Source organism: Perissodus microlepis, chromosome 23 (genome assembly GCF_051167445.1).
Source record: "Perissodus microlepis isolate ML-2025 ecotype Zambia chromosome 23, ASM5116744v1, whole genome shotgun sequence".
NCBI classification, from domain to species: Eukaryota; Metazoa; Chordata; class Actinopteri; order Cichliformes; family Cichlidae; genus Perissodus; species Perissodus microlepis.
In genome coordinates, this window is record NC_140482.1 from 28,100,763 (window position 1) to 28,128,602 (window position 27,840).

General features: G+C 38.5%; 1 protein-coding gene across 3 annotated transcripts; it reads right to left on the bottom strand.

The window, feature by feature from the left end:
- Positions 1-201: 201 nt before the first annotated feature.
- podn (podocan) lies at positions 202-27,840 on the bottom strand. Of its 3 annotated transcripts, none has more exons than XM_084920831.1 (11): positions 27,698-27,840; positions 17,049-17,329; positions 16,868-16,961; positions 14,784-14,848; positions 13,670-13,779; positions 13,428-13,584; positions 11,059-11,174; positions 10,698-10,911; positions 10,117-10,560; positions 9,276-9,424; positions 202-678 (listed from the first exon to the last, which is right to left on the bottom strand). In XM_084920831.1, exons 2-11 carry the CDS (start codon positions 17,322-17,324, stop codon positions 543-545), a joined length of 1,761 nt encoding a protein of 586 aa, XP_084776957.1. In that variant the 5' UTR covers positions 17,325-17,329; positions 27,698-27,840; the 3' UTR covers positions 202-542. The 3 variants fall into 3 exon arrangements, with proteins under 3 accessions (XP_084776957.1, XP_084776956.1, XP_084776958.1); XM_084920830.1 differs by having other exon boundaries at positions 27,668-27,840; XM_084920832.1 differs by lacking the exon at positions 27,698-27,840 and adding an exon at positions 26,837-27,620.

The window sequence follows — 27,840 nt, forward strand, 5'->3', positions numbered from 1 at the left end:
TAGCCAGGTTTGATTCAACAGTTTCTGTTGCTTTGTTGGTTTCTTTGGAAATCGTATACTTATATTGGCACTTTTGTTCCAAATGTTTTCACAGTATTGTAAGTAAAATCACTCTTTCTTTTTAATGCAATGAGCCAAGGCAGGCGACTTTGAAGGAAAAGAGGCTGAGAAAGCAGAGAAAGACACACAGTGGGAGCAGAATTTTTCACTCTGCTTACATTCTTTGTATCGATTCAGAAACATTTACATGGGAAGGTTCACATTAGATTTTGCCAATAAATCTTTGAGGGTAAGGCACAGAAACAATTAAATGATCAAAGACAAAAATAATTAAAGGTCAGATATAAAGATATGCATTAATAACCAGCCCAAAAAAATGGAAACATCAGTAACCCCATCCGGTTTCCTGCACCAGAAATATGTGACGCTGCCACGATACAAAAATGAACCTGGGAAATAATATTCACAGGTACATTCCCCATTTAAAAACTCTTTCTGTCTTTGATGCAATGCAGTCCAATTATAGTTCGATCAACCCAGGTCTAGTCTTGCTCCTCTTCGATCTCCTCTTTTTGAATGGGGAGGTCAGGGTTTCCTGCACCAGTGTCCAGCACCTGCAAGTTGGACAGGTATTTGAAGGAACTCTCATCTACGGCGTCCACAGACAGGGGGTTAAACCTTAAATTAAAAAAACAAGAAGAACAAAAACAAAACCAGATAGTTAATTGAAGTAGTCTTTTAATTACAAATTTTAAAGGCTCAAAGCAAAAAAAAACAATGATCAACAGTCACATCTATAAAAATCTGTACAGCTGAGCATTGAGCAGAAGAATGTATGCTACATATGCTACCCATTCTCTTATTTTAACACCGTCAAGCTCACAGGTGTCCACTGACTTTTATCTAAAACCATGTCTAATGCATATGGAATTTATTGCATTGATCACTGAAAATATTTGCATATGTTGTTCATAAAGTTTAAAAGTTAATTCACTAATAAATATACACAAAGGTCGCCCTTCCACTTCAACAACAGACACAAGCATTCCAGCAGCTTTAAATCGACTCACGCGAAAGGCTCCCAGCTGCAAAGGGATTTGGGTGGAAATAAAAAAAATTCTTTTAAAGAGACAAAAAAGTCAAATGTGCCAGCAGCTGACACTAAAAACACGATGACCCTGGAAGGGTTCAGGACTTGTAAACACTGGCTGTAAAGCAGCCAGCTTGAGGTTATATTTGAAATGAAATCGAACAAAAGCCATGAAAGAGCATGTCGGGAACCTCTTTCTTCTTGACTGACCGCTGTTTCAGCTGCAGGGCTCATGGGTATTAGCCTGCACTCTGTGGAATAAACCAAAGAGGAAAAAATTTGCTGAATGCACACAAGTTAGTGGAGATGGGGAGATTAGATACCCGCTGCAGTACTCTGCAAAATGAAACTGAGTCAGAATTTTCAACACATAGCAAATTTTACTGATTAGTAACAGACTAGAGAACAACATTGTTTCTGAAAATGGTTTATTTTTGTGAAGTAAAACCTATTCAGTTAGCATACATAATTTTTTAAATGATGAAAAGGGAAAAATCTAACAATGCAAATTAGCTTTAAAGTGTTGGATCAAAATTTAAATATCGACCAAAAAAAAAAAACCTGTGAAAGTTTGTTTTTTTTAACTATTTTTCCCCTTGTGATTAGGGGAGCAGCTGAAAGTAGCTGTGTTTTACAATATAAAACAATGAAAGCTATGAACAAGACTTTTGTTTCTATGCAGGAAGCAAAAGAGTGTTCTAAATTGTAGATTCTTCAAAGTAAATTCCCACTTTTCACACATATGCTGAGCACTTTTTTGTTACTCTTTTTTCACTCTGCTCTCCAACTCATCTTAAACCGTATCATTGATTTTAGCTTGTGATCAGATGCAGCTTTATTGCTCTGTCTCTTGGTCAAACAGCCCTCTCAGAGCCTTGCTGTGTGTTTTTCAGCTCATTGTTCCATTAAAAAACCAGATGGGACGCCTTGTCACTGCAGGATGTTGTGGTCATTGTCATGAGCAAAGCTCCTGCCTTCATACTTTGTGTTGCAAACACATGTTGATACTATCGGTTCTCTCTGTCTCATAAACACACTGCTGGAGCCAAAAATCTCACATTTGGACTCTTCAGATCAAAAGTCCAGATTTCCTCTGGTCTTTTCAGCAACTCAACCATGAAGAACTGATTTCACATAGTCTGCTCCAAACATTTCTGGTTGAGATGTGTCTGTAGCATGAACTCTGTAAAGCATTAATGTAGCCTCTAATCTCAGGCTGGTGACTAGGGATGGGTACCGGTATCGGTTCTGACATAAACGATAGTAACCAGACCGAAAAGCAGCGCACATTTCGGTGCTTTATTTTGGTGCTTTTTTTTCCTGAGATGTCATACACTTTGGATTCTAGCCAATCATTTTACCTTTCCGAGGATAGTAGGCGGGCCCAGGTACGTACGTTCTTTTAGAGCAGAGCTACAGATTAAAAATGCCCAAGGCGAAGCGGTCAAAAGTCTGGCTGTACTTCCCAGCAAAATATGCAAACTCAGCAGCCTGTAACAAGTGCTTTAAGCTGATACTGTGCAAAGGAGGTAACACCTCGAATCTGATGAAACACCTGCCGACGCATAGCGTTTTTTTAAAAGCCGAGAAATGCGCCGTATTTGATAGCTTGCTGCGAAACCTCACACCGAGCACATCTACTGCGGGTGTGGTGCCTGTTATCGGACCCGGAGTTAGCAACATCCCCCAAAAACCCGAAGAGGAGAGTCCTGGCCCCTAGCCCTGCCAGTGTAGCAGAAATGATGACGGATGATGGTGGCAGCAACAGCCGTTCGTCTCTGAGTGAGTGGCTTAATGTTGTTCGTGTGTAAGCTAACCATGTTATTAAATTAATGCATGTAAGGTGAACTAGCAAACACCGTTGTAGTTACATGCGGCTGTCTTCTTGTTTGATGGCAGATACTCCCTTCACACTGGCCAAAAAGGTTAAAATGACCAAAGAAAAAGTGGAAAACAGCTAAACATGAGAGGTTTTTGGACAAAGTTTGTGTTTTTTCCATTGATTAAGCACTGCTTCCAGCCAAGAGTGATGCCATAAATCCCCTATAGCTGCAGAAAAGGCTAACATTGTTATCTTTTTACAAAAAAACAGCTGAACATGAGAGGTTTTTGGACAAAGTGTGTGTTCTCCATTCTTTAAGCACCGGTTCGAGCACCGTTTAAGCACCGGCACCGTTTCAAAAGTACCAGTTTGGTACTGGTATCAGATAAAACCTAAACGATACCCATCCCTACCGGTGACTCTAATAACACTTTCCTTTCCTGGAGACATCCACACCAACGTCATTTGATGTTTTTGTGACTAATCTTGAAGAAACTATAAAAGTTCAGAGTTTCACAGAAAATTCAGAAATACCAGATCCAGATATGGAGAGTTTTGACTGCACTGTCTTTAAACAGTAGAATAAATTAAAATATATGTCATACGGGGTGTATATGAGGTGATCCAATCTATTGTAATTTCCTTGCATGTTCTTTAGGAAACTGCCTATGCAGTAATTATGAACAATAATGCTGCGTCTGAAACTGAACATCTGGTATGAAATCAGTGTCAGATGTACACACTACACACCTTTTGTATGATGTTCCTCTAAAGAACAGCTGGTAATTAATTTGACACTTGATAATTCAGGCTTTTATTTCAAACTTAATAATGTTTTTTCTGAAACAAATTTGCATGCATAATGATGATGAAGATATTTTTGTTCTAGGATCAGTGTACATTTTCTTTTTAGAAAGGATATTTAACAGGGGAAAAAAACAAACAATTACTGTGCAGAAAAAAATAAGTGCAAAATAGTGTTGATATATTGCATTTTGGGTTAGGGTTTTTTTTGTTTGTTTGTTTGTTTTTTGCAAAATGGCTCAATAAAGCCCAGATAATGTTTTGGTCAAAGAGGATTTTAAAAAAACTCAAGACAAAGACATAACATTCATGTTGTAGCCACACAAAGATCAAAGCTTTTCATGTATTGTGGATTGTTACAGCTGCTTTTTGTCTTGCCAAGAACTCAGTTTCATTTAGCTGTTAAGCACAGCTCATAATCTTATCAAATGTTTCCATTTTTGGACTTTATCTATTGTTATCTTTATTTTCATTGACATAAAAATGAGAGATGTGCGCAAACAGATGATTATACTCTGTCTGCTGTCCTATTAGTCAGCAGAAATATTAGTCAGTAAATGATTCATATTATATCAAAACTTGAGAAATGTTGGCTCTTGGTGATAAGATGTTAAAGAGGCTTGGCAGACAGCAGAACCTGTCTCTTTGCAGCAGGAGGTTGCAAACAAGTTGCACAGTAAGACAAATGACAGCCATGTAAAGAAACATCGGTCTGTGGTTATATTTTCTAGGACAGGAGTGTCAAACCTGCCAGAAAGTCTAATCCACACCACTGCAAAATCTAAAAACTGCAGCCTGTCATCAATTACTCCATGTTTTATATCTCCATTATTATAAAATATTTTTACTTTTTGACCTCAAGTCGGCTGAACAGTGGGCTGCGTGTGGCACATGAACTAAAAAGAGTTTGACACCTCTGTCCTAGAAAATGGGCAGATGTATGTAGGCTGTTAGAGTGAAGTGCAACTCGACTGGATCAATCTGTAACCACATTCTACACAAGTGCAGACACGTTAACCTGCAAGCAACCTGCAATTCACCAAACCAATCAGACACTGTGTGAGTGTGCTGTCGACACAGCAGTATTTAAGATATGAACTGGTTATCGATGAATGTGATTAACACTTTCAACTGACTGGAATTTTTGTACAAACAATGTTTGACACGATGTTCAGTTTTCTCACTGCTGCTGTTTAGTAATTTTATTTTTTCATGTTTTTCTTCATGTTTTCATTTTCTTTATTTTTTTTATAGTTCTGTTTTGTTTTGTTTTGTCTTTTACTATAAGTTGGCTGTGCATATTAAAGGCTGCATGCAGACTACACCTCCTCCACAAAGGTAATAAAGGTGAAAACTGAAGCAGTGAATTTTTATCGGATGCTGGTAGCCAGACTTTACCATGTTCCAAAATTCTTTGAACCTTGAGAGTGCTTTTGATTAATATATTCGGGAACCTGAACCTTCTCACTTCTCCTAAAATCAATCTGAGTTGAGTGTTTAAAGAAAAAAAATGTGTGTGGAAGAACTCTGTGTATTTGACTGCAGCTGCTGCTTATAAACTTACGAAGCAGTATAAACAATGCCATAACTTCCTTACAGCCGTTCTTTTTTTTTCCCTTGTCCTGTCCAGCAGTTTAACGCCGGAATTGTTGTCTGAAGGCCAAAAAATGCCCAGCAAATTTACTTTCACAGGTGTAGTATTACGATATTCACTATAATGGTCCACCTGGTCGTCATATTTTACTAGAACTTTATTTTTTTATTTTGGATTATTACAACCATAACAGACAAGACTGGGGGGCAGAAACAAAAAAAGAAAGAAAATGAAGAAATGTAACAGAAGGAGAAGGAGAGAAAAATAAAGGGGAAGAAGAGGGATGAAGAGAGAAAGGAAGAGAACAAAGACAGGGGAGGGGAGGAACCCAAGGGCACGCCACCCCTGCCAGGTGCCCGACAGAGGCAGGGAGCCTCTGGCGGCAAACCAGCACACACCTAAACATTCAAACCCCGGACACCGAAGACCACCAATGGCGGCAGGTGGGGGCACCAGCCACTGGCATGGATTGTGGCGTCGGGAAATAGGCCCCACACCTGGTCCCCCAGGCCTGGCATGTTCTAAGAGAGAGGGAGAGTCTAAGACCTGACTTGACACATAGACAAACAGTCATACACAGGTCTTGATGCATGCTCAATCATCCAGGTAAGTAAATCTCCAAAAGTTTATTCTGTTCATACGGACGTAGCGTTTTCAGTGGGAGAAATGTTTCATCACTCATCCAAGTGGCTTCCCCAATCTTATAAACAGTACATTTGCATAATGACTGAAACTAGCACCAATCACTGGCCCACCCAACCCCACTGCAGAGGAAAGACTACACCCAACCCCAACCCAACATTCAGTCAACTCCCAGACTACATAAAACAATAGACACCCAGGTTGAGCCCATCCTCCACCTCTGGTAGATCCCCCCTCCTGCAGAGTGGTCTCCTCAAAAGTATAGAGCATCTGCAAAACAAGGTAAAAACCTCCCTGCCAGCTAAAAGGGCGTCCAGTTCCACCAATGCACCGAATCCTCCTGGGCCAGAGACGGGTCCCAATGCACGCACCAACCCAACTTCCACTAGATGATGGAGCCAATCAAAGGAGCTCAGAGAGATTGGCCTGATGCAGCGGCAGAGGCTGTCTCAAGACTGATATGATCTGACAAATGGTCTCTATATTGGTTTTAAGGTCTCTAAGATTATTTTCATTTGTCGAGTTCATAAGGACAGTCTTCTTAGTGATGCATAAGGTGGCGAGAGCCATGTGGACTGTGTTCATCTCCATAGTGACATCATCTAGGCTGCCCAAAAAGCAAACTAAAGGGGAAGCTGGAATGTTACATTTTATACACTTTGATAAGTCTTCACATATCCGGCACCAAAACCTCTGAACTGGTGGACAGAACCAAAGAGTGTTGACGTAATTGTCAGGTGTATTGCCTTGACAGTGTGACCATAGTGCACTCTATGTAGTATTTTGTATTTTATTAATTGTAGATTGGGGTTTCTAATCATTTTAGAGGTTTTTAAACATGTCTGATACCAGAAGTTGTGGTCAAAGCTGGCTGATAGATCCGCCTCCCATTTCACAATAGGAAGGGATAATGACTCATCTGTTTTCAACAGTGTTTTGTATATTTTAGATAAGAATTGTAATTGATTTAATTAGGCGAAAATTCCTTTATTAACATAGACTATAATTTGTTGGTGGTCTAAAAATCTACTCTTGTTAATCCCATATTGTAATACTAATATGTCAAATGAAATTAAATTTATTCATTGAAATATACATTCCAAGAACTCAATTCCTTTACCTGCAATCTTTGAAGTCTAGCATATAATTTTTTTGTAAGATGTCAGAGTTGTTCCAGATAGGTTAAGATTATATATTAATATATATATTCATATTATATTAATGCTTAATCTTAATATTTATGCTTTTAAAGCATACAAGTCATTTGAGCTAATGAATATTAGGCCCGAAATCTCTACATTATTACATAGTGCCTATTCTACGTCTATGTTTTAACAATCTTGAGATGTATTGTAGCGTGTTGGCTAAGAAGTAGTTGTGAAAGTTAGGCAGATCTAGTCCTCCTCTTGGTCCTATGTAGACTCCAGAGATAGATGGACCCAAGCCAAATAAGGGGAGCCAAGTCTAAAACCGCGGCCTTGCCCTAACTTTTTAACCAATCATGTTAACATTCTGTTTTTATGACACATAATAAAAGTGTTTACTGCCTGGATTTGGTGCTCTTTTGTTCGTTCGGTTTGCTGAATGGAGGAAGAGACGTGGCATCATTATTAATCTAAACCTTCAAAAGCTTATTAAATAGAGGAAAACAAATACTTTGAGTTTGGATGAACCCAACAATTTCAAAAACCAAAGTTACAAATAAAAAGTTCCACTTAACTCTATAAATGCTTTTTCTGTATCTAGAGACAATATTGTAGTTTGTTTTTACTGCAAGAACAGTCTATTAAATTAAGTAAGCTACATGTATTTATTAATGAATGCCTCCCTGTTATTAAACAAGTTTGGTCAGGAAGTGTTATGACGGGTGCTATCTTCTCTAATCTTTTTCAGAGGGCTTTGTAGATTATTTTAAGGTCAACATTAAAAAGGGATATTGGATGAAAACTTATGGGAAATACAGTGTCTTTGCCTGGTTTCAGGCTTGACTGGCTGATAATTTTGGAATGGTTATGTTATCAAGAAACTGATCAATTCATCTTCCGATGGGTTTACCTCTGGTGAATATAAAGTTTTTTAAAGTCCCTGAATGTGTTGTTTATTCTTTCAGGATCATAAACTGTATTCCCAGTTAAGTCTTTAACTGGGAATACAGGGAATTTTTTGTTTCTTGTTAAAAATAATTGCAGTGGAAGTCTTTGTAGTAGAAATATTCTTTCTTTTTTTTTTTTTATCCAAATTTGATTTAATTCTAGTTTTGCTTTACGTATTTTGCTCAACATTTCCTGTTCCAGCGAGGACACACAGGCTTCTTCTAAGGATTTAATGTTTTTCTCTAATTCATGAATACGTTTGTTTTCTCTTTTCATCCCTGACTCCAAGAAAGCAGATGCTGATGTTCCAGGCAGGCCATTATTGTGTAAATATGAAGCCCACTCATTTTTAAAATATTTAATAAAATCTTCATCTTTAAGTAATGATGAATTAAATCTCCAGTTTGTGGCAGAATGAACTTGATGAAATAATTCAGATGAGAGTAAGAGTGATTGACATGTGAGAAGAAAGTATATTCCCTACTGTTAAGGTGAAGATATTGCTGCGTTGCATGTCTTAATGTGAAAACACATTAAGACATGCAGGTGTTTTAAGTTCATCTGCAGCTGTGGCAGGTCTATGAGTCTCTTGTAGTAAGACAACGTTTTTTGTTTTTTTTTAAGCTGGTTAAATATCTTCTACTTTAAAGTCGTTCTTCTATTGCACGAGTATCCTACCCCCAGTGAAGATCAATGCATTTGGAAAACAGATTTGTGCTTGAAGGCCTATGCTTGAACATGTAATGCAATAAAACAGCTTTTGCAAACAAGTGTTTAAGAGTTTAATTCATCCTGGTGTTCCCTGTGCAGAGAACAGGTGACATCAGCAGTATCGGGGCCATTTCAATGGTTTAAGAGTGTGGAAGAGGCTTGTTAGTAAAACTGAGTATAAAGCAGATCTAGTACTTCTAGATGCTTCTGCTTCTTCTGTTCAGTTTTTATTGTTTAGAGCTGAAGTTTAATTACATCAATATGACTCACTTTTTATTATTTTTTGATCTCTAATTTACAGGTTTGAGCAGCTGGAAGTAAATGCATATTTTAATCCATAAAGAAAATTGTTTATCCACAGAAGCTGTTGTTATTCATGTTGATCTTAAAGTATTTACTGGCTAAATTGGGTAAAAAGGTTTAAAGTTGTCTATTTGGGGTTAAAGAAATAAATAAATCAGGGCATGAAAATATACAGCTAAAGACTAAATATATTTACTTTACTTGTGAGTCCCTTACCGGAGGAAGATGCCTTTGATGTTGGGAGTGCCTTCAAAAGCTGAACCATGAATACTGGAGATGCGGTTGTTTTGCAGGTAAATGTATTCCAGAGACTCGGGTAGGTCAGCGGGGATGTGTGTCATTAGGTTACCAGACAGGTCCAGCGTCTAAAAATTAAAGATGCATAATTTATAACAAACCTCCTGGAAAATTTAGTCCGTATCAAACCATTAGCCCTACTTATCTGGAATGAATCATTCTTGGAATGAATGATTCATTCCCAGAATCATTACTTTCAAATTTCACATTGCAGGTTTCTGCCATTGCTGGCAGTGTTATTGTGCTGCCTTATATTTTGGCGAAGACTACGGCAAGCATATTGTCTTGTATAAATTGTGATGGAAAAATTGCTATACAACAATCTATTTAGGATCATTGAATGGTTTTTGCCAGCTGCAGCAATTCCTTAGATTTTTGACTGGGGTTATATCCCAGTAAATATTTCCATTTTTGTCAACATAGTTTTAAATAAAAAGTTCCCATTGATAATGTTACTGTAAATGTAAACAATAATTCAGTTTGTACCATCATACTACGACCAGTCTTGCCTTTTAATTTTATAACATCTAAATCCTTAATGTCCAACCAATAGCCACTTTGCTTGGTATAAAAAAAATTCTACATTTGCCCTTTTCTGCACCATACCAAACTGTCATTTAGTGAAAGATCAGGGAGGAATCTAGTACTAAACCTTTATAAAGTTCCTAAATATTCAGATTCATGCAGTATACAAACATCATTGCAAAGCATTTTTTTTTTTTTTTTCAGTGACTATCCCACTTGTGTCACTTCCACTCACTGTGAGCGCAGTGAGCTCCATCCAGGCTCCCTGGTAGACTGAGTTCAGTTTCAGCTGGTTATCACTCAGGATCAGCTTTCGTAACTTCTCCATCTTTGTCAGCGTACCATCTGGTATAGAGTTGATCAGGTTGTTCTTGATTTCGAGCACGTGCAGACTGCGAGGAAGACCCCTGGGCATTGAGGTAAGGCTGTTCCCCGACAGGTCCAGGGTTTCCAGCAGACGTAGCTTCCTAAAAGCCTCACGTTGCATCTTGGGGCTGGTAAGCTTATTGTAGCTGAGGTTGAGTTCTATCAGCGTGTACAACAAGGTTAAGTCGTTGCGGCCAATTTCAGAAATAGAGTTATGGAGCAGCATTAAGGTCTTTGCTCGCCGAGGCAAGCCTCTGGGAACACGCTCCAGCAAATTGTTGTGCATGTGAAGAGTGTGCAGCTTTTTCAAGCCCTAGTGAAAAGCAAATTTAAGATTTCAAATGGGTGATCCACTGTTGCATAATGTTCATTGCCATGCTGTTGTACAAATTACTCCTTCCAACTTGTCCTTACAATTTAAATTGGATCATTTATATCATCCATATTTACCTGGAAGGCAGCTGGGTGGATAGAACGGGAACGAAGTTTGTTATTGTGGAGGAGCAGGTATTCAAGATTTCGGGCTGACGTTAGAGCATCTCCAGGGATACTGCGGATGTCGTTCTTCTCCAAGTGTAGCAGCACAAGACTGCGAGGGAGACCCTTTGGGACAACGCTGAGGTTGTTATTTGACAAATCCAAACACTCAAGGCTGCTGAGTTGGCTAGAAGCAAAGAAAAGGAAGGATATGATGTTGTCTTTGTAGAGAATTTGCCCTTGAAAGGATAGTTTTGATATTTACACAGCTGGCAATGGCAAGATGTTGAAATCTGTTTATTGATAAACTTCATGAGTGAAGATTTTTGTCCACCTGAAAGTCTCATTGTCCATGCCCTCATTGCTGAGAAGGTTGTTCTGAAGATATAATTCTCTGAGATTGGGCAAGCTGTCAAAAGCTCCTGCTGGGATTTTCTCCAGCTTGTTTCTCTGTAACAAAAGAATATTGACATTGTTAATGTAAGGTGGAATCACAAAGTTCAGCAACTGCACCCACAAAAAGAAGAAATCATAGCTGGGTTAAATTTGGCCAACCTCCCTTGATAGGTAGAGCCTTTTGGTTACCTGCACCACTTCAAGTGTTGCTTTTTATGCAATTTTCTGAAAGTAGTGTTCTGTCTATTTGCACTGCAGATGTACTGAGACTGGATCTGCTTAAAGATGAGAGCAAACATCAAGTTCTTTAGTCAAAATGACCTGATTTTATAGTCAAGGATTGTCTGGAATGGAAAGCTGGAGACCAAGGAGAAGTTCTTAATCAAAACGTCCAGTGTCAAAGTTCAAAAGAGGCACACCAGGAGCGCACTCCTTGTTTTTTTGTGACATTTACTAAGTTGTTCACTATGATATCCTCTCCCTGGGACGGTCAACACAGAATTGTACTGTGACATTGTGTGGGATGTAGTATAGGCAACATTGTAAACTGGCAAACAGTTTGTTGAAAACAGACATGCGCAACACAATTGTTGCTCACCTCCTGCTCTTTTTGCCTGAATTTGACTCGTGCTACTTCAAGTTAAAGGGTCGCTGGTTGAAACATGGGAAAAAATGTCTGTAGCCAGGTACACACAAAAATACAAATGAATATATATACTACCTGTCAAAAGTTTTATAACACCCCAATTTTACCAGTTTTTTATTGGAAATTACGCAGTTTAATTTCTCATTGCACTCTAAAATGAAAGAATAGTACATATAAGAAATTGGAGTTTAAAAAAAATTATGCAATCAATTTATAGACAAAAATGTATTCTAAACTTTTGACCCTTCAAAGTAACCACCTTTGGCAGATATAACAGCTGAACACACCCGTGGCATTCTTTCTACAACAGAAATCAAATATTCTTCAGAAAGTTCTTCCCATATCTGTTGCAAATGTTCCCATAAATGTGTGGCACTTGTAGACTGCTTTGCTTTCACACTTCTGTCCAGTTCATGCCAGACCAGCTCGATGGGTTTAATACCAGAGATTGTGCTGGCCACTTTATATTTTCAAGCTTACCATCTTGTTCTTTTTACCTCAGGGTAGGCATGGCTTGGACTTGTTTTGGGTCATTATCTTGCTGCAGGATGAACCCCTGACCAACTAGGCGCATACCAGTGGGTACTGCATGGCGCTGCAGAATGCAGTGGTAGATTTTGGGTCGGGGAGCTTCTTCAGTAGTCCAATGGTGCTGTTTCATGGTCCAGGCAAGTCTCTTTGTCTTATTCTGTGATCTTAGCAATGGCTTTCTTTCTGCAACGTGTCCTGTCAAACCCACAGCACAAAGTCTTCTCTTCACAGTTGAAGCTGAGACTTGCTTACTATGACCACTATTAAGCTGTGCTTGAAGCTGTTGCACTGTGAGCCCCCTATCACGCAAGCTGTTAACTCTCCGAAACTTGTCGTCTGCTTCAGGTGTGGCTCTGGGTCTGCCAGACCTCTTCCTGTCAGAGTTTGCCCCAGGTTCTGAGTGCCTTTTCATGGTGAAGGAAACTGTACTTACTGACATCTTAACTTTCTTTGCAATTTCTCTGTAGGAAAGACCTACACGTCTGTCTTCCATTGTTAATTGCCTTTTTTTTTATTACCATTTTAGTAGCAACACACACACTACTGTCTGCAGTACAATACTGATCAACTGATGCCCACAAGGGTATGGTACCACAGTGTTTTCCAACACTGGGGTTCTAAGTGATCAAGAAAAGTTGGAACATTTGTAGGAATTACTTGCTCCAGTTTTCAAGGCTTGGTCAACCTCCATTGCTGCAGAACAGCTTTAAATTGTTAACCCATTTTGTGTTCCCTGAAAAAGGCTTTTTTGTACAGTTCTGAAATGTACATTAATTTTCCGTTTTAGGTAACCTTACCTTTTTTTATAACCCCTGGCATTTCACCACTTACCTTTGTACCATTTCAAGATATTAATTGGACTTGAATAACTTGAACTGCAATAAATAACTGAAAAAATTGGGGTGTACTAAAACTTTTGACTAGTAGTGTATGTGTGCATACCATAGATATGTAAAGCACTTGAAATGTTGCAGTGATGCCCAAGGTGACTACCTACAGGCCAAATTTAATTCAGGTAAGGTTTTTGCATTTTTATGTACAAAGCTTTAGTTTAGGATTACATCTGTACATTTATGAATTAAACAAACATCTTAAACCCACTACTGTCCAAGTATAATGCGATGTTAAACCTTCAGATGAAGACGGTAAAGAGTCGGAGGCAGGTTCTTGGGAACAACCCTCAAGAAGTTGCTAGACATGGTTAGGATCTCCAGGTTGTCAGAAGCATTGAACATATGTTCAGGGAGACCTACATCAGTCAGCTTGTTGTTATGGAGATACACAGACCTGGGGACCACGACCATGAGACATGTGTTAACTGAGTAACTCAAGGAATCTTGGGTGAATTTACACAAACATGCACATCTCTTACCTCAGTTTTGGCTTATGACCAAATGTATATGGAAAGATCCTTGTAAGCTGATTAGCAGCGAAATCAGCACTGACCAAAGAGGGGGGCAGGACCTTTGGTGCTAAGGTGAGCTGCAAGCACAAAAAACCATGACAGGATATGATGTTGAGCATTTTTAATTAAATTATCAAGCGATATGGTTTGCTGTGAAGTTATTTGTACTATCAGACCAAGAATATTGTGCTCCAGTTTTAGTGAGTATGATCCTTGTATTTTATTTGAATATTATTTATCAACCCATCTCTGTGCAATACACCCATAGATTATACATCTGTCTTACTGACAAAGCTTGCTAGCACTGCCTGATCCAAATATCCAAATACTGTCAGTGGTCAAAACGTTATGTCATATATTTAGATATATATATATATATATACATATATATATATATATCCAGTGTCCTCCCCATCCACTTGATCCAACTCATCACCAGGATGTCAAGATGAATTGACAGCTCAGTTCTTCTCTTCACATTAGTGCTCAGAACATACAGCTGCAGATCTCTGATGAGACCAACCATCTATTCCAGCTAGAATAGATGGATGGAGAAATTATGGTTCAAGGACTTAATGAATACTTATTTGTTTTGACACAGGCATGCTGTCATCCCAAGTATGTGTGGCATAAAAGCCATGTTTTCCTCATTTTTGTCATCCCCTGCTGAAAACTAACACTACAGTGTACACAATAACAGGAAATTGAAAAATGAGAGAAGCATCACTGAGATTAGATGTTCATTTGAAGCGCTCTCCTTTATAATGTGGTTTATGGATTAAAGTAGCATCGGTGTCTTTAAAGATTAGCGAGAATTTAAAAATCCTCTATTCTTTTCGGATCCTATGTTGTGAGGGCACAAATAAATCCATCCATCCTTTTTCTCTTGTTCCCTGTGACTGAAAGGTCAGTAACATTTTAGCTCCAAACAGATGGCACAGCCATACTGGAAGAGATCACAAGCATAAGCTTGTACACACTATATGAGCAGCAACTATACAACCTCCCTCTGTTAGCTGACACTGTCAGTCAAGCAGAACACAACTGAGAGAAATATCTAAACTCCCGCTGTATGACTCACCTTGTTATTTGCCAAGTATAAATAAGCCAGTTGTTCGAGCATCTCAAACCCTTCATCTTCAAGGCCTGTTGAAAAGAAACAAGGATTTTTGACACATTGTTCTTGACTTACACCCTTTAACAGAATAAAACATATTTACCAGACCTGTATCACTTATCAGTTTTGGCACTGGTCCCAAAATTGACCAGAGGATTGTAGATTTTAGAAGAAATGGTATTAGTTGCAGGTTTACCGATCATAAGATTGTGGCTTATGTCCTGTTTGGACCTTTGTGCTTTGCAGTTTTGGGGGGTTTTGTACACTCATTGTTTACTTTCACATTCACCCACTTGTTAGGCACTACAAACCAGTTCATTAGGGTTTGGAAAAGATGGTGGTCATTCTTTTTGATAAATTATCATTTTAGAGAGACTCCCTAATTACATAACATCAGCAACTTTGACAAAATGGTGCTATTTTTGCCTTGGGAATCAAGAATATCCTGTTTTGTTTCAAATTGATATATGTTTATGAAAGCTGGAGGTGTATGCACAATTAAAATCGTTTGAACTTGCTGAATTTTCTACCAGTTTGTAAGCAGTTTGGGATTTCTGCTTGAATTTTGTGTTTTTCCACGGGCCACCGTGACACACTATTAATTAAGTAGGAAAAGGTTCAGGCACCCAAGAGGGTGGTTAATCATTTTAAGTAAGTAAATGAATATTTTCTGATAGTTAGTTTGAAAATGTGTTAAAATATTTTGATCAAAACAAACACTTTTGTTAGATAGATACTACATGGTAACCCGGATCTTTTCCATTGTGGCACTTTGATCTTACATTTACCAAAAAGGGTTCCATTACGGCAACATTTTTTATTCAACATTAGCAATAAAAAGTGCAAAGTAAAAACTGAGCAGACAGCAGCAGGAAGGTTGCTAGAGTATTAAAGTTACACTGTGACAGAACAAAAACCCTAACTTTAGCTAACTGTAGCTACTTGACATAGTCAAACAGCATTTTGTTAGCAGTGTCTGAATAACAGTAAGGACCACATCTCCATCCAGCTGATCTAAGTGAAATTGGTAAGTTTACAATTAATTGCCCCTTGGGGATAAATAAAGTCTTTCTGATTGTGATTTTGATTCTGACATCTTTAATATTCTGCAGCTGTAAGCATCTAATCAGTTATTTATCTGGCATGCTAAATGTAGAAGTGCTCTTTTTCCTATAATTGTTTGTTCAAGTGTTCAACAACTGAAGATGCAGGATTTGTGTTATCTCTTTATCACTTGTAAGATAAGGAGCAGTTCCTCTCCAGCTTTCTCCAGCTTAATTTTCGGTCTTTCTCTTTTTTTTTTCTGAGGATAATATGGCAGATATCTATAAATTACATGGCTTGCTGCGTGGTACAGCTGCCAGGTACAGCCAGTACAAGAAGTTTGTGCTTCATGTTTGGTGAGTAAAGTTACTGTATTTTATTAGTTGCTTACTTAGCAATAAGTAGCAAATGTGTGTGCAATACACCTGAACAGTTTATAAAGCCAGCTTGCTAGCATTAGCCAATAACTTAGCATTCCATCTTACTGTGCACCAGAACCTTGACATGACAGTCTAAAACCAGCTTTATGGTCCCTATAAGACAGTAAGCTTTTCCAACTTTGCAAAACTTGTTCTAGAGCAAGGCTAAGACTTTTCGATCAAAGGAAAACTGATTCTTATGTTCCCATTAATTGTTATTCATTTCATGAATGTGCCTTTCAGCTGCGAGGACCAGTTGTTAGACGAAATGAACAAAACAACTGCATTTCCTCTGCTGCATTCAGGTTTATTTTGAAGGTATTTTGGTACCATAAATAGTTAGTCAAATTATAGATACTTAAACCAAGGCCAGACTAACTACTAATCAAAAATTCCAGACAGGCAAAAGCTCTAATTTTCTACAAAATGGGTCAACACAGATCGACATCTGAGAATGAAAAACACAAAAAACAAAAGGAATTCGACAGGGCCTCAGAAAACAACCTCAAAAACATGTCTTGTAAGCTGTTCCCACTTTGAACACCAGGTTCCTGCTGAGTGTTTAGATTGTGTGACAGTGTTTACCATCTGAGGTGAGCCAGTTATTCTGAAGATTAAGAGTCTCAAGCTGATGCAGATGGGAAATATGCTCAACCGTTATCTCCTCGATCTTGTTGTTCTAGCATCAGAAAACACAACACAGATTGTAAATGCAGGATTCCAAACTTTGGTTTTGTGTTGGTATTTATGGGAGTACATGAAAGACCTGTAGAGAGAGCTGGCGGGTTTTTCCCGACAGCTTAGCAGGGAACTCGATGAGGTTGACTCCGGGGCAGTCCACTACCCTCTCTGCTGTACAGCTGCAATCCTGTGGACAGATTTCCGGCTCAGATTTCGTCACCTCTGTTGCAGTTTCTGTTTCCTCTGTTGGCTCTTCCTCCTCCTCTTCCTCTGGTTCAACAGAGGCCTGGCACTGCACCAACACCCAGGCCAAGAGCAGCACACTCAGGGTGTGCAGGATGGAATGCTTGAGAAAGGCCATCTCTCCTGTTGCACAAGAACATGGATAGTAAAATTATAAACATCAGGTCAGTGAGTATTTTTTTCCTGGAAACAGGACCTCACACGCTACAGTCTTTGGCTATTAAAACAGTCAAACATGGTTACAATAAAAATACTGTCTTAACCCTTGGATGCACAACCTACCAGTACCTACACTCTTCCACGAGTGGGGTCAAAAATGACCCCAAATAGAAACAGTGCATTTTGCTATAAACTTGGTTGTTATTCTTCAAAATATTTAAAACAAAGAGTTGTAATATTTTCATATTTGAGGTATTCCTCATAAAATATGATTGTGACATGAGGCTCTTTGAATTTTTATTTTTTTTCATTAATTTTAAGAAATTGCAGTTTTTGTATCACTTTTGTATGCTTGCTCTGCATATACTGCAGAAGCTGGGTCTTCCCTCTGAAAGGCACAAGTTGTTCATCCACTGTAACACAATCACTGAGGATGAATTTCTGCCTGCAGTTGACCAGGAACAGGCCCCATATGTAGCGGAAAGCTGCCATGTGGTTTGTTTTCAGTCCATAGGCTCTGGTCCTCTTGTCATCAAAGTGCAAGAAGCGGCGAATATCTTCAAATCTTTGAATTGACATAGTGGCCTTGAACAATGGGTTATGCAGAGGACTCCCAAAAAACACACCAACTGGTATATCCCAGTTCTTCTCACTTCCTGCAAGAATGGTAAATCAAATGAAGGCCAGGAGCTTATGTTTGATTACATTTTTCCACTCTTTTCCCCTGTCTGTGGCTACTCTTCATGCCTCCATGTTTGTGCATGTCAGCACCTCTTCTATTATATTATCAGACATGAACATCTTCCATGCATCTATTGGGGAGACAGTACTAGACCCAGGTGCAAGCCCTGGCCGACTAATTCAGAATATTGTGGCTAGAGCAGTAAGAAGGGCTCATTCTGTTAGACTAAATATTTATTTCCTCTTCAGAGGACTCCTCTGTATCTGACTGGCCTTGTTCAGTGGGGGGAACAATAGTCTGGGTCCTCTATATCTGAGATGTCAGATTCTGAGTCAGTGCCTCCGATGGGCTCTTCATCCCATCCGTCCTGGATCATTTGTAGGGCCACAGGGATCCTTGCTGGCCTCATAGCAGCCATGTTACTTTAAATATTTAAATTTTTTTTAGAAAGGACAATGTTTGAAATGCACAGGAAACTATAAACAGGGCTGCACATAAATGGTCCGCAGGTGCACATTTGCTGTCAAAATAAAAGACGCGTACCAGATAAGAAGTTGGGACGCTCGTTTGTGTACATTAGATGTTCTGGAGGAGGACAGACATTTGTTCAGAACTCTTAAAGATGTCGAAAAAGCAAGCTCCGTAAGCAATTACTTTGGTGTTCCTCCACCACAAAAGAGGCACGTATTCTCTGAATTTCCGGGAATACTTTTATTTTGACAGCGAATGCGCACCTGCCGACCACTTATGTGCAGCCCTGACTATAAATCATATATGTTACTGTGTAAAAATTAATTCCTGATCCATCAGGAGTGTAAGTGGGACAGTCAGAGTTGCTAAGAATAAAAGTTCCATAGAAGATTCCAGAGGAACTGCTTGGGGTCATTTTTGACCCCACTTGTGTAAGAGTGGGGTAGTGACACAAAAACTGCATTTTTTATAAATGAATGAAAAAATTAATAAAAATGCAAATGGCCTCATGTTACAAACATATTTTATGAGGAATACCTGGAATATGAATATATTACAACTTTGCATTTTAAAGATTTTGAAGAAAAACAACCCATGGGGTCATTTTTGACCCCACGTGTGCATCTAAGGGTTAATTCAGCTAGATGTGCCATGCTTCACCGAAGCAATGTTTGTTATGGAATCATGTTAATTTTTTTGAAAAGTAAGTCATGTACTACCTTTCTGAGGCAGTTTTTTCAGAATTGTAGGGGGAAATTCTTTACGATCTAATTTATACCTGTCATGGTCCTTGGTCATTTTGACCCAGTGTTCTTAGTTTTCTTATGTTTTTGTATTTTGTTCTTTATTGTTCTTTGTTCACTTTAGTTTACTAGATTTCCCCTCGTCCTTGTACCCCCTTTGTCCCCCTCCACGTATCTGTGAGTCCCCTCCTCGTGTTTTATTTCATGTTTTCCCCAGCCTATGTCTCTGCTCTCCCCGTGTTCTCTCCTCCCCTCCTGTATGCACCTCTGCGTACTTCCTGTTTTACTTTGACAATCTCCCGTCAGTATGAAACTAAACTAGGAGATTCAAAAGGAACTGACTCACGAGGAAACACACGGAGGGGCACACAGTCATTAGAGAGACGGGGACATAAATACACAGAGGATTAACGAGGGACATGGGAACACACGGGGAACACAGCTGACACAGACAATCATAACAAGACAGGGCCTTTAACTTCTGTCAGCAATAAAGCTGTATTTTCTATTTCCATTTTCAATTTAATTGGATAGAATTTATTTATATAATTTATATTAAAAAAAACATTTACTTATATAATGACAAAAATTTAAATAAATACTAAAGTTGAAGTTGAGCAGCCCTTGTAACAGTTGGGAGGAAAACCTCTATTTCAACAAGAAGAAACCTCCAACATAACTAGACTTAGGATGAGAGCAAGTCTTTAAGCTCTATCAACAGATGATGTAAGGAAGGTTTTTTAACAGAAAACTTTCCTTTTTCCATGTGTGACCCAGTTGTAATCGCAGTTCATTGACCAGTCAGGTTTGAGCAGAAATTGGTTGCATGCAGGTAAACAGTCTATGTGGAGAGCAAAAGGAGGAGTGCAATTGCCAAAATATGATGTCAAAAACCACTGGCTGTTGTCTGAAAACAGTTTAAATATATCTGCATTCATAAACACCATGCACCACCATGATCATCATCTTGATCTGAAAAACTGGCCTGCTCACATACACTCCATGAATCGACTTTGAGTTTTTAGGGTGAGGTAATCAGACTCTTGACACCACTACAAAGAAGCAGTTGTTATATTGTGAAGAAAGAAAACAACAGGCCAGCAAATCTATAAATCTATACCTGCAAATTTACCTTCCAGTCCAGCAGAGAAACAACTTGTGAATTCATAGATTCAAACTTATTTTTTCAAGTAGCAGATTGTTTTGTGGTCTATTCCAGGTCACTAAATAAACTACACTGTGAGAGTTAAATCTCTGCCATCATCACACATTCTCTGGTTTCGTTTTGACTGCATCATTTCAAAGCTCTGGAAAAAGATATCAACAGCAAGCTGAAGAGAAAAGAAATTGCTTTCTTACTGTATGTTTCCTGTATTGAACACCTCTTGACAATTCTTCCTGGTGAGAGACAACTGGCAACCTGACTGATCCTAAGTGAACAACTAAAAGATAAGAAAAAGAGCCCTGCTTCAAGAAGGTGTGATGACTATATATGATACATAAGCTGAAAGGGGACTGTAGATTTTAACACCAAAATACAATTAAAAGTAAGAAGTACGTTCAGTGTGTAAAACAGCAGCTGTTTGCAGCCTCTGTTGCAGGACACAGTGGCTGCTGAAATGCATAAAAAGAATATTGGGAATCTGTGTGCACAGTTTGCTAAACCAAGCAGAAAAGCATCTCTGCAGAACAGAACATGACTGTTTCTCAATCAGTGGGATTTCCACCACCAGTGGGGTTGGCTTATGTTGGCTTAACCCTAACACAAACACATGTGGTTGTGGAAAGCCATTTCATATTCTGCAGAGACTTCTACTTAAGTTTAGTAGAAAACTCGTAACCTTTTTAGCTCGGGTAGGATTTTAACGAATAATAATGTCTATCTTTAAGTCAGCTATTTTCTAATTAGACGTGCTGATTAGTAAACAGAACCAGCTGGGAAGTCAGAAACAGTTTGGAGAGGGCAGTCATTTTGAAAACAGTACTCACTGCATGAACTATCTTTCTATTGTATTGCCTAAATCAGGGGTGTCGAACTCCAGGCCTCGAGGGCCGGTGTCCTGCAAGTTTTAGATCTCACCCTGGGTCAACACACCTGAATCAAATGATTAGTTCATTACCAGGCCTCTGGAGAACTACAAGACATGTTGAGGAGGTCATTTAGCCATTTAAATCAGCTGTGTTGGATCAAGGACACATTTAAAAACCTGCAGGACACCGGCCCTCGAGGCCTGGAGTTCAACACCTGTGACCTAAATCAAGCCTGTAGCTGTGACTTCACTGGCCAACAGGCTCTCACAGGACACTAATTAGTACAGCTACAAACATGAAGTTTAAAGCAAGATGGGTTTAGTTATTATTGTGATCTGGAAAAATTTGCAAAATTCCTTCTGCCTCGTAGGTTTGATCCAGAATAATAAAACTTCATAATTAAGGAATGCATTGTTTTTAAAAAGTTGTGGAGATACTTGTGTTCTACAGAGGATGAATCCCAATGACTTTGTGTCCTTCAAACCTTTGCACTGATTACCATGAAATTTGGTTAAGAAGTCCACGTGCCCCTCTGGATGACCTACAATAACTCTGTCGCTCATCAAAAGCTTCAGACTGGGTTTAGAGCAAAAATGTGGGACAAAAACTCTACTTTACAAACCAGAGATATGGAATTTGTATAGTGTGTACCATCCTGATTAACAGGCTCCGGGACATAGTCGGTGTGTCCGGTCTGGCTTTGAAGTGGTTTCAGTCATACCTCTCCAACAGATCTTTTAGTGTTTTTGCGAATCGGTTTATGTCACATTCTAAGGATCTGACATGTGGGGTACCGCAGGGTTCAGTTCTGGGTCCTATTCTTTTTCTTTTGTACATGTTACCTCTAGGACTTATAATTAGGCAGTTCCCTGAGGTGTCTTATCACTTCTATGCTGATGATATTCAGCTCTATTGCTCTTTTAAGCCGATGGAAGTCCATAAACTGTCCTCTTTAATTAAATGTTTAGCTTCCATTGAACAGTGGCTTGGTGACAACTACTTACAGTTGAACTCTGAGAAGTCAGAAACATTAATTATTGCCCCCGACAACCAGATATCTCTAATCAAACAGCATCTTGGTTCTCTTGGCTCATCTGTTCACCTGAGCCTCAGGTACCTTGGTGTGATGTTTGATTCTGCCATGTCCCTAGAACAACACTCTCGCCAGTTAATTAGGAACTGCCTTTTTCAGCTAAGAAACATCTCCAAACTGCGAACTTTGCTGTCTAAATCTGAGTTAGAAATGGTTATTCATGCTTTTATTTCATCTTGCTTAGATTATTGTAACAGCCTTTTTCTTTGTTTGAGCAAAAGGAATCTTGACCGTCTCCAGTTAGTCCATAATGCTGCTGCAAGGCTTTTAACTAAGACACGAAAAAGAGAGCACATTACTCCAGTGTTACGTTCATTACACTGGCTTCCAGTACACTTCAGAATTCATTTTAAAATCTTGGTACTGACTTTTAAAGCTTTGAATTGTGATGCCCCTGCTTACATTTCTGATCTTTTAGAACCCCACGCTCCCTCTCGCAGCCTGAGATCATCTAATCAAAGGCTGTTGGCAGTCCCACGAACTCGTTTTAAGACTAGAGGTGATAGATCTTTTAGAGCGGTGGCCCCCAGGTTGTGGAATGCTCTCCCTCCATCATTACGTTGCCTTGATTGTATTTATTCTTTTAAAAAGCGGCTTAAGACTCATTTATTTAGATTGGCTTTTAATTAGATTTGTGCTGTGTGTTTTATTATTAATGTATTTTATGTATTTCTGTTTTATATTACTGTGAAGCACTTTGTGGTTTTTATCCTGTGAAAAGTGCTATATAAATAAATTGATTTGATTTTGATTTGTGTGCATTTGTCAAGCAGCGAGTCATTCTACAATGTGCCTGTGAAGCACATTGTAGAATGACTTTTGATCAGTTATTTAAGAATGATAAATGTTATTCTTTTTAAGAACAAGTTCTCAAAGAGTAAAATGGTGGCTCTGTGCTTTATGCTAAGATATAGGGAAATTAAAAGAAACGTTTTTTCTTCTTTTTTCTGTGAAGTTAATCTGGTTGAATGCTTTTCAGGTCTGACCTAAAGTAAACAATTCAATTAGCCACCTGGAATGGTCATTGTGTTAGCTTGCTTTAGAGATTTCCATCCAGGACAACTTGCAATCTGACCTAATTTTCCTTAGTTTATTAGATTCTTTCCTCGGCCAAGGTGCCAGCAGCTAAATAGTAAAAATTTCCAAGCGCGTCTGCACTTGTCAGATCATCTCTCTTCCAAAGTTGGAAATTTGTTCTGGAAAATTACTTGGGCTAATTAAGAAGCAAGGTCAGTCTGTGGTGAATTGTGTAAGAGATTCTTCAATCAATCCCAAATCATTGTGCATGTACAAGACATTGGTGCACATAATGTGAATCATCACTGTTGCTTTCAAATGCTGGCCTCAATTCATCAATTTGCACATTGTATTTCTGTCATGGTCCCTGGTCTGGTTCCAGGGGTTTTGAGTTGCTTTGGCGTTTTGGGATCCTTGTTTATTATAATCTTAATTTCAGCTTAATTTCATTATGATTCTAAAACCTTGTTTTTAGTTCTAGTTACTGTTTTCTAATTATTGAGTTCTGAGTTATGTCTACACTTGATTATAGTTATATTATTTATTTGTTTGATGATTCAAAACAAAAAAAAGAATACTTCAAGATCCATTTTGAAGACTCTTGATTGTATGTATCACGTGAGGTCACATACTATTTTAATATTAGCTATACTGCTCACACTGACCTTAAAAAAACTGGATTTAAATCCTTTGTTTCTTATAAATGAAACAAGATGCAACACTAACACTATGAAACTGCGCCCTCTGATTTCATTTAAAAAGTTATATGTATTTATCTGCAAGCACTCTTTAGTCCTTGTATTATGTGTCTCACCTGAAAGCAAGATCATTTCAATAATATTAGTAGTAGTAATAATAATAATAATAATAATAATAATAATAATAATAATGACAATTTAGCTTTTTTTGTTAAAGTTCCTCCTTCTGTCTTGTCTTTATGTGTTCAGCTCTGATGTTTTTCATCCATGTTTCAGCAGCTCTGATTTTTAATTATGATTGTCGTTCCTTTCCTGTTTTCTTCTGTTTAACTATTTTAATCTTGTTTTGGGGTTTAGTTCTGTCTGTTGATTGTCTTGATTATGTTGAGCTCTGTCTTGCTCCTAACCTGTCTCCACTTCCCTACTCAGCACTGCGTGTGGTAATAGTCCCATCTTCCCTTCGTCCTTTGACAGTGCATCTGCTTATCTAGCATATTCCCTGTTTGGTCTGAATTCATCAGTAAGCCTTTGGATTTCTGCTTTATGGTCATTGTGGACTTTGTTATTTCTGTCTTTGTGTGACTTTCTCCTCGTGTCATCCTCTGAAAACATACTGGGGTTTTCAACTCTGCACTTTTTAGCTAAAAGATCTGCATAGGAAAGCAGGGTTTTTAGCATGACTGGTCTCCCCTGACATTACCTGTCTGTGATACCTTATCTGACAGAAATCTATGGCTAAAATTAGGTTCCTGGCTAAAAATGTGTACTATATTTGAGTTAATGAAAGATCAATTAACACAACTAATTGACAATACAAAGTTATGCTGGTGATTTTCCTTTGTTTCTGGGTAAAAACAAATTTTCATACACATTTTTTTCTATACAAGCATATTATTATTGTTGTTATACCTGGCAAAGTATAACCGCTTCATTTGATATATATAAGACAGATAATCAGACTGCACTGACTGAACCTGTAGTATCAGACGTGGGTCTTACATCATCCCAATGTTTTTTTAACTGCATACTACTGTTGTTGTTTCATGCATATAAACAAGAATTATAACTTCATTACAAAGGTTGGTATTTTCAAGATGAAGGAATGTACAAAGAAAAAATCTACACATCAATAAGAAGCTGATTTTATTACAGCAACATGATGTTCAGCTTTGGGTTTAACAGCTGAACATTCAAAACATATCATGCTATGGTACGAAGAGTAAAATGCACTTATAATAAACGTTTACATGAGATGTGCCACTTTGTCAGTTTTGTTGATCATTTTTGTAAACAGTCAGATGGTGAATCAGTATGAATTATGGGATGGCATTATTGTCACATGTGTTCTCTGCAGAAAAAGTCAATAATGTATGCAATGAAGAGAGGAGAAAAACTCTGCACTCTAAAAAGAAAAGGGTAAAATGGTTTAGGTTTGCAAAGCTACATCTGAGCAAACCAGAAGACTTCAAGAACAATGTCCTTTGGACAAATGAGACCATAGTGGACATGTTTAGTCATAACGCACAGTGCCACATTTGGCAACCACCAAACACAACAAATCTGCACAAACACATACCAACTATCAGGCACAGTAATGGAGGGGTGAAGATTTAGACTTGTTTTATACCCGCGGGGCCTAGGCATCGTGTGGTCATTGAGTCATCACCGAACTCCTCTGCATGCCGAAGTAATCTAGAGTCAATTCTAGATAAGGCTTGTGCAGGCACAATGAGCCTGAGCACAGCAAATCTACAACATGGCTAAAAAAAGAGAAGAATTGAGGTGTTGCAGTGACCCAGAAGTCCTGACCTCAACCTGACTAACATGTTATGGTGGGACTTTAACTCTACATAAATGAACTGAAGCAACATCGTAAAGAAGAGAGTGCCAGGATTGGATGATGTGAGAGACTGATAAAGTCATACAGAAAACTATTACTTCGAGTGATTGGTAAACTTTCTAAGCAAAACTGACTATTAGACCACACCTCTGGATTTAGGCGTTGGAGTCTTGAGACAACATTTCCATCAACAGGCCAAACTGAGCTATATAACTTAACTAAAAGTTAAGCTAGAGTGGGAGTACATTATACATGCTTCCTTTCCAGTGGCCAACAGGGACTGACTTCTGTAATTTATAAAAACATTCAGTTTTACAGAGGTCTATCAGAAAGTAGCCCACATGCTCACCTGTAACCTCAGTAAACACTTTTTATCTCTAAATTCATAGCTTCAAGTCTTATTGAGTACAATGTCAAGTTAATGTTGTAAATTACAATCGCCATGAAAGACCAAAAAGACACTAAGCACAGCAGTTAGATAATCCCCATGTGTCATGATGTTTTATGTCAAAAGGCTAAGATGGCAACAATAAACACAGTCAACTTAAGGCTTCATAATGGAACTGTCCTAACACATGGCCATGTCCATCTTTTATATACAGTCTATACTTTAATCCAAACTTATTGTGTTGAGTGATTATTAAAAAACCAAACAACCCTTTCAGATAAAAAATATATATTTTTGACATTTAGATACAAGTAGGCTGTTAAATACTGCAAGAAACAAAAAAGAAAGGAATAATTTAACAGTGCATCGCAATCCATTATATTTTTAAAGCAATTTCATGGCTAGCATTAATATAAAATGCATCATTCCACAACCCTTTCAATCCACTAACACTGAATCCTGACGCACCATTCTGTCTACAACAAATGAAACTGTGTCATGTACGCACCAGGTCAACAAGAAATGAGAGACAGCTCTGTGTCTGAAACTTCAATCTTCACCAACTGCACGGTCTAGTTGGGAAAAGAACATTTATCACCCATGACAGCTTGATCTTGTTTCATTTCAAATAGTTTTTCAGAAGAACCCCCAAAAATGCAACAAAAAAAACCTCAAACAAAAAACACATTGTGTGGTCTAATCGCTATAGGTCAGCACTGCTTACATGACACTTGTGCTTTGATAAAGCCAGGGAAAATTATCCTTCTAATCATCTCTTCTAATGCTGGCAGAGATACTCCACTCAAGGCAACTCTCAAGGTACAGGTATAAAAGCCATTTATCAGAGGAGCTCTTTCTGCTCGTCACTCCACAGTATCTATCAGAGGAACAGCAGCGCACACACGCAGAAAACTCACAGTACAGCATGCACACACCCACAGCAAAATGCACTTTGTACGATGTCGACAACAGCCAGAATCAAAACATCAGAGCATCCAGGGGTTAAAGAGGAGTTTAAAGCAATCGAGAAGTTGACAACACTATGGTACCTTATTATTTAGAGACTTGAAGTGAGATACTATGCATACTATGCATTTACTATGATAGATACTATGCATTTAAAATGTCATTATCTTGTTTTCATGCTGTTTAGCTCGTTCTCAGCAGAGGAGAGGCTGTAAAGTAGTTTGACTGTGCAGATTGTCTAAAATGCACATACCAGAATGGCATGAATGACACTTAAAGCTCAGTCTAAGCTCATATAAATGCAACAGCCACCCATAAAACATGCGGCAGTAAAGTCTACAAAGTAAAATGATGGTCTCCTGCTTTACTTTACCCCTTCCGAACAATGTTAGCTGAAACGCACTGAAGTCTGACTTCCAGTTCAAACACAGGCTGTCCCATAGTAGGCTTGGAGTCACACAGCCACTCCAGATACCCTCCAGATGTGAGAGCGAAGTGGGAGTGGGAGAGGGAAAGTTAAGGGAAAGACAGCCAGGCGAGAGTGAA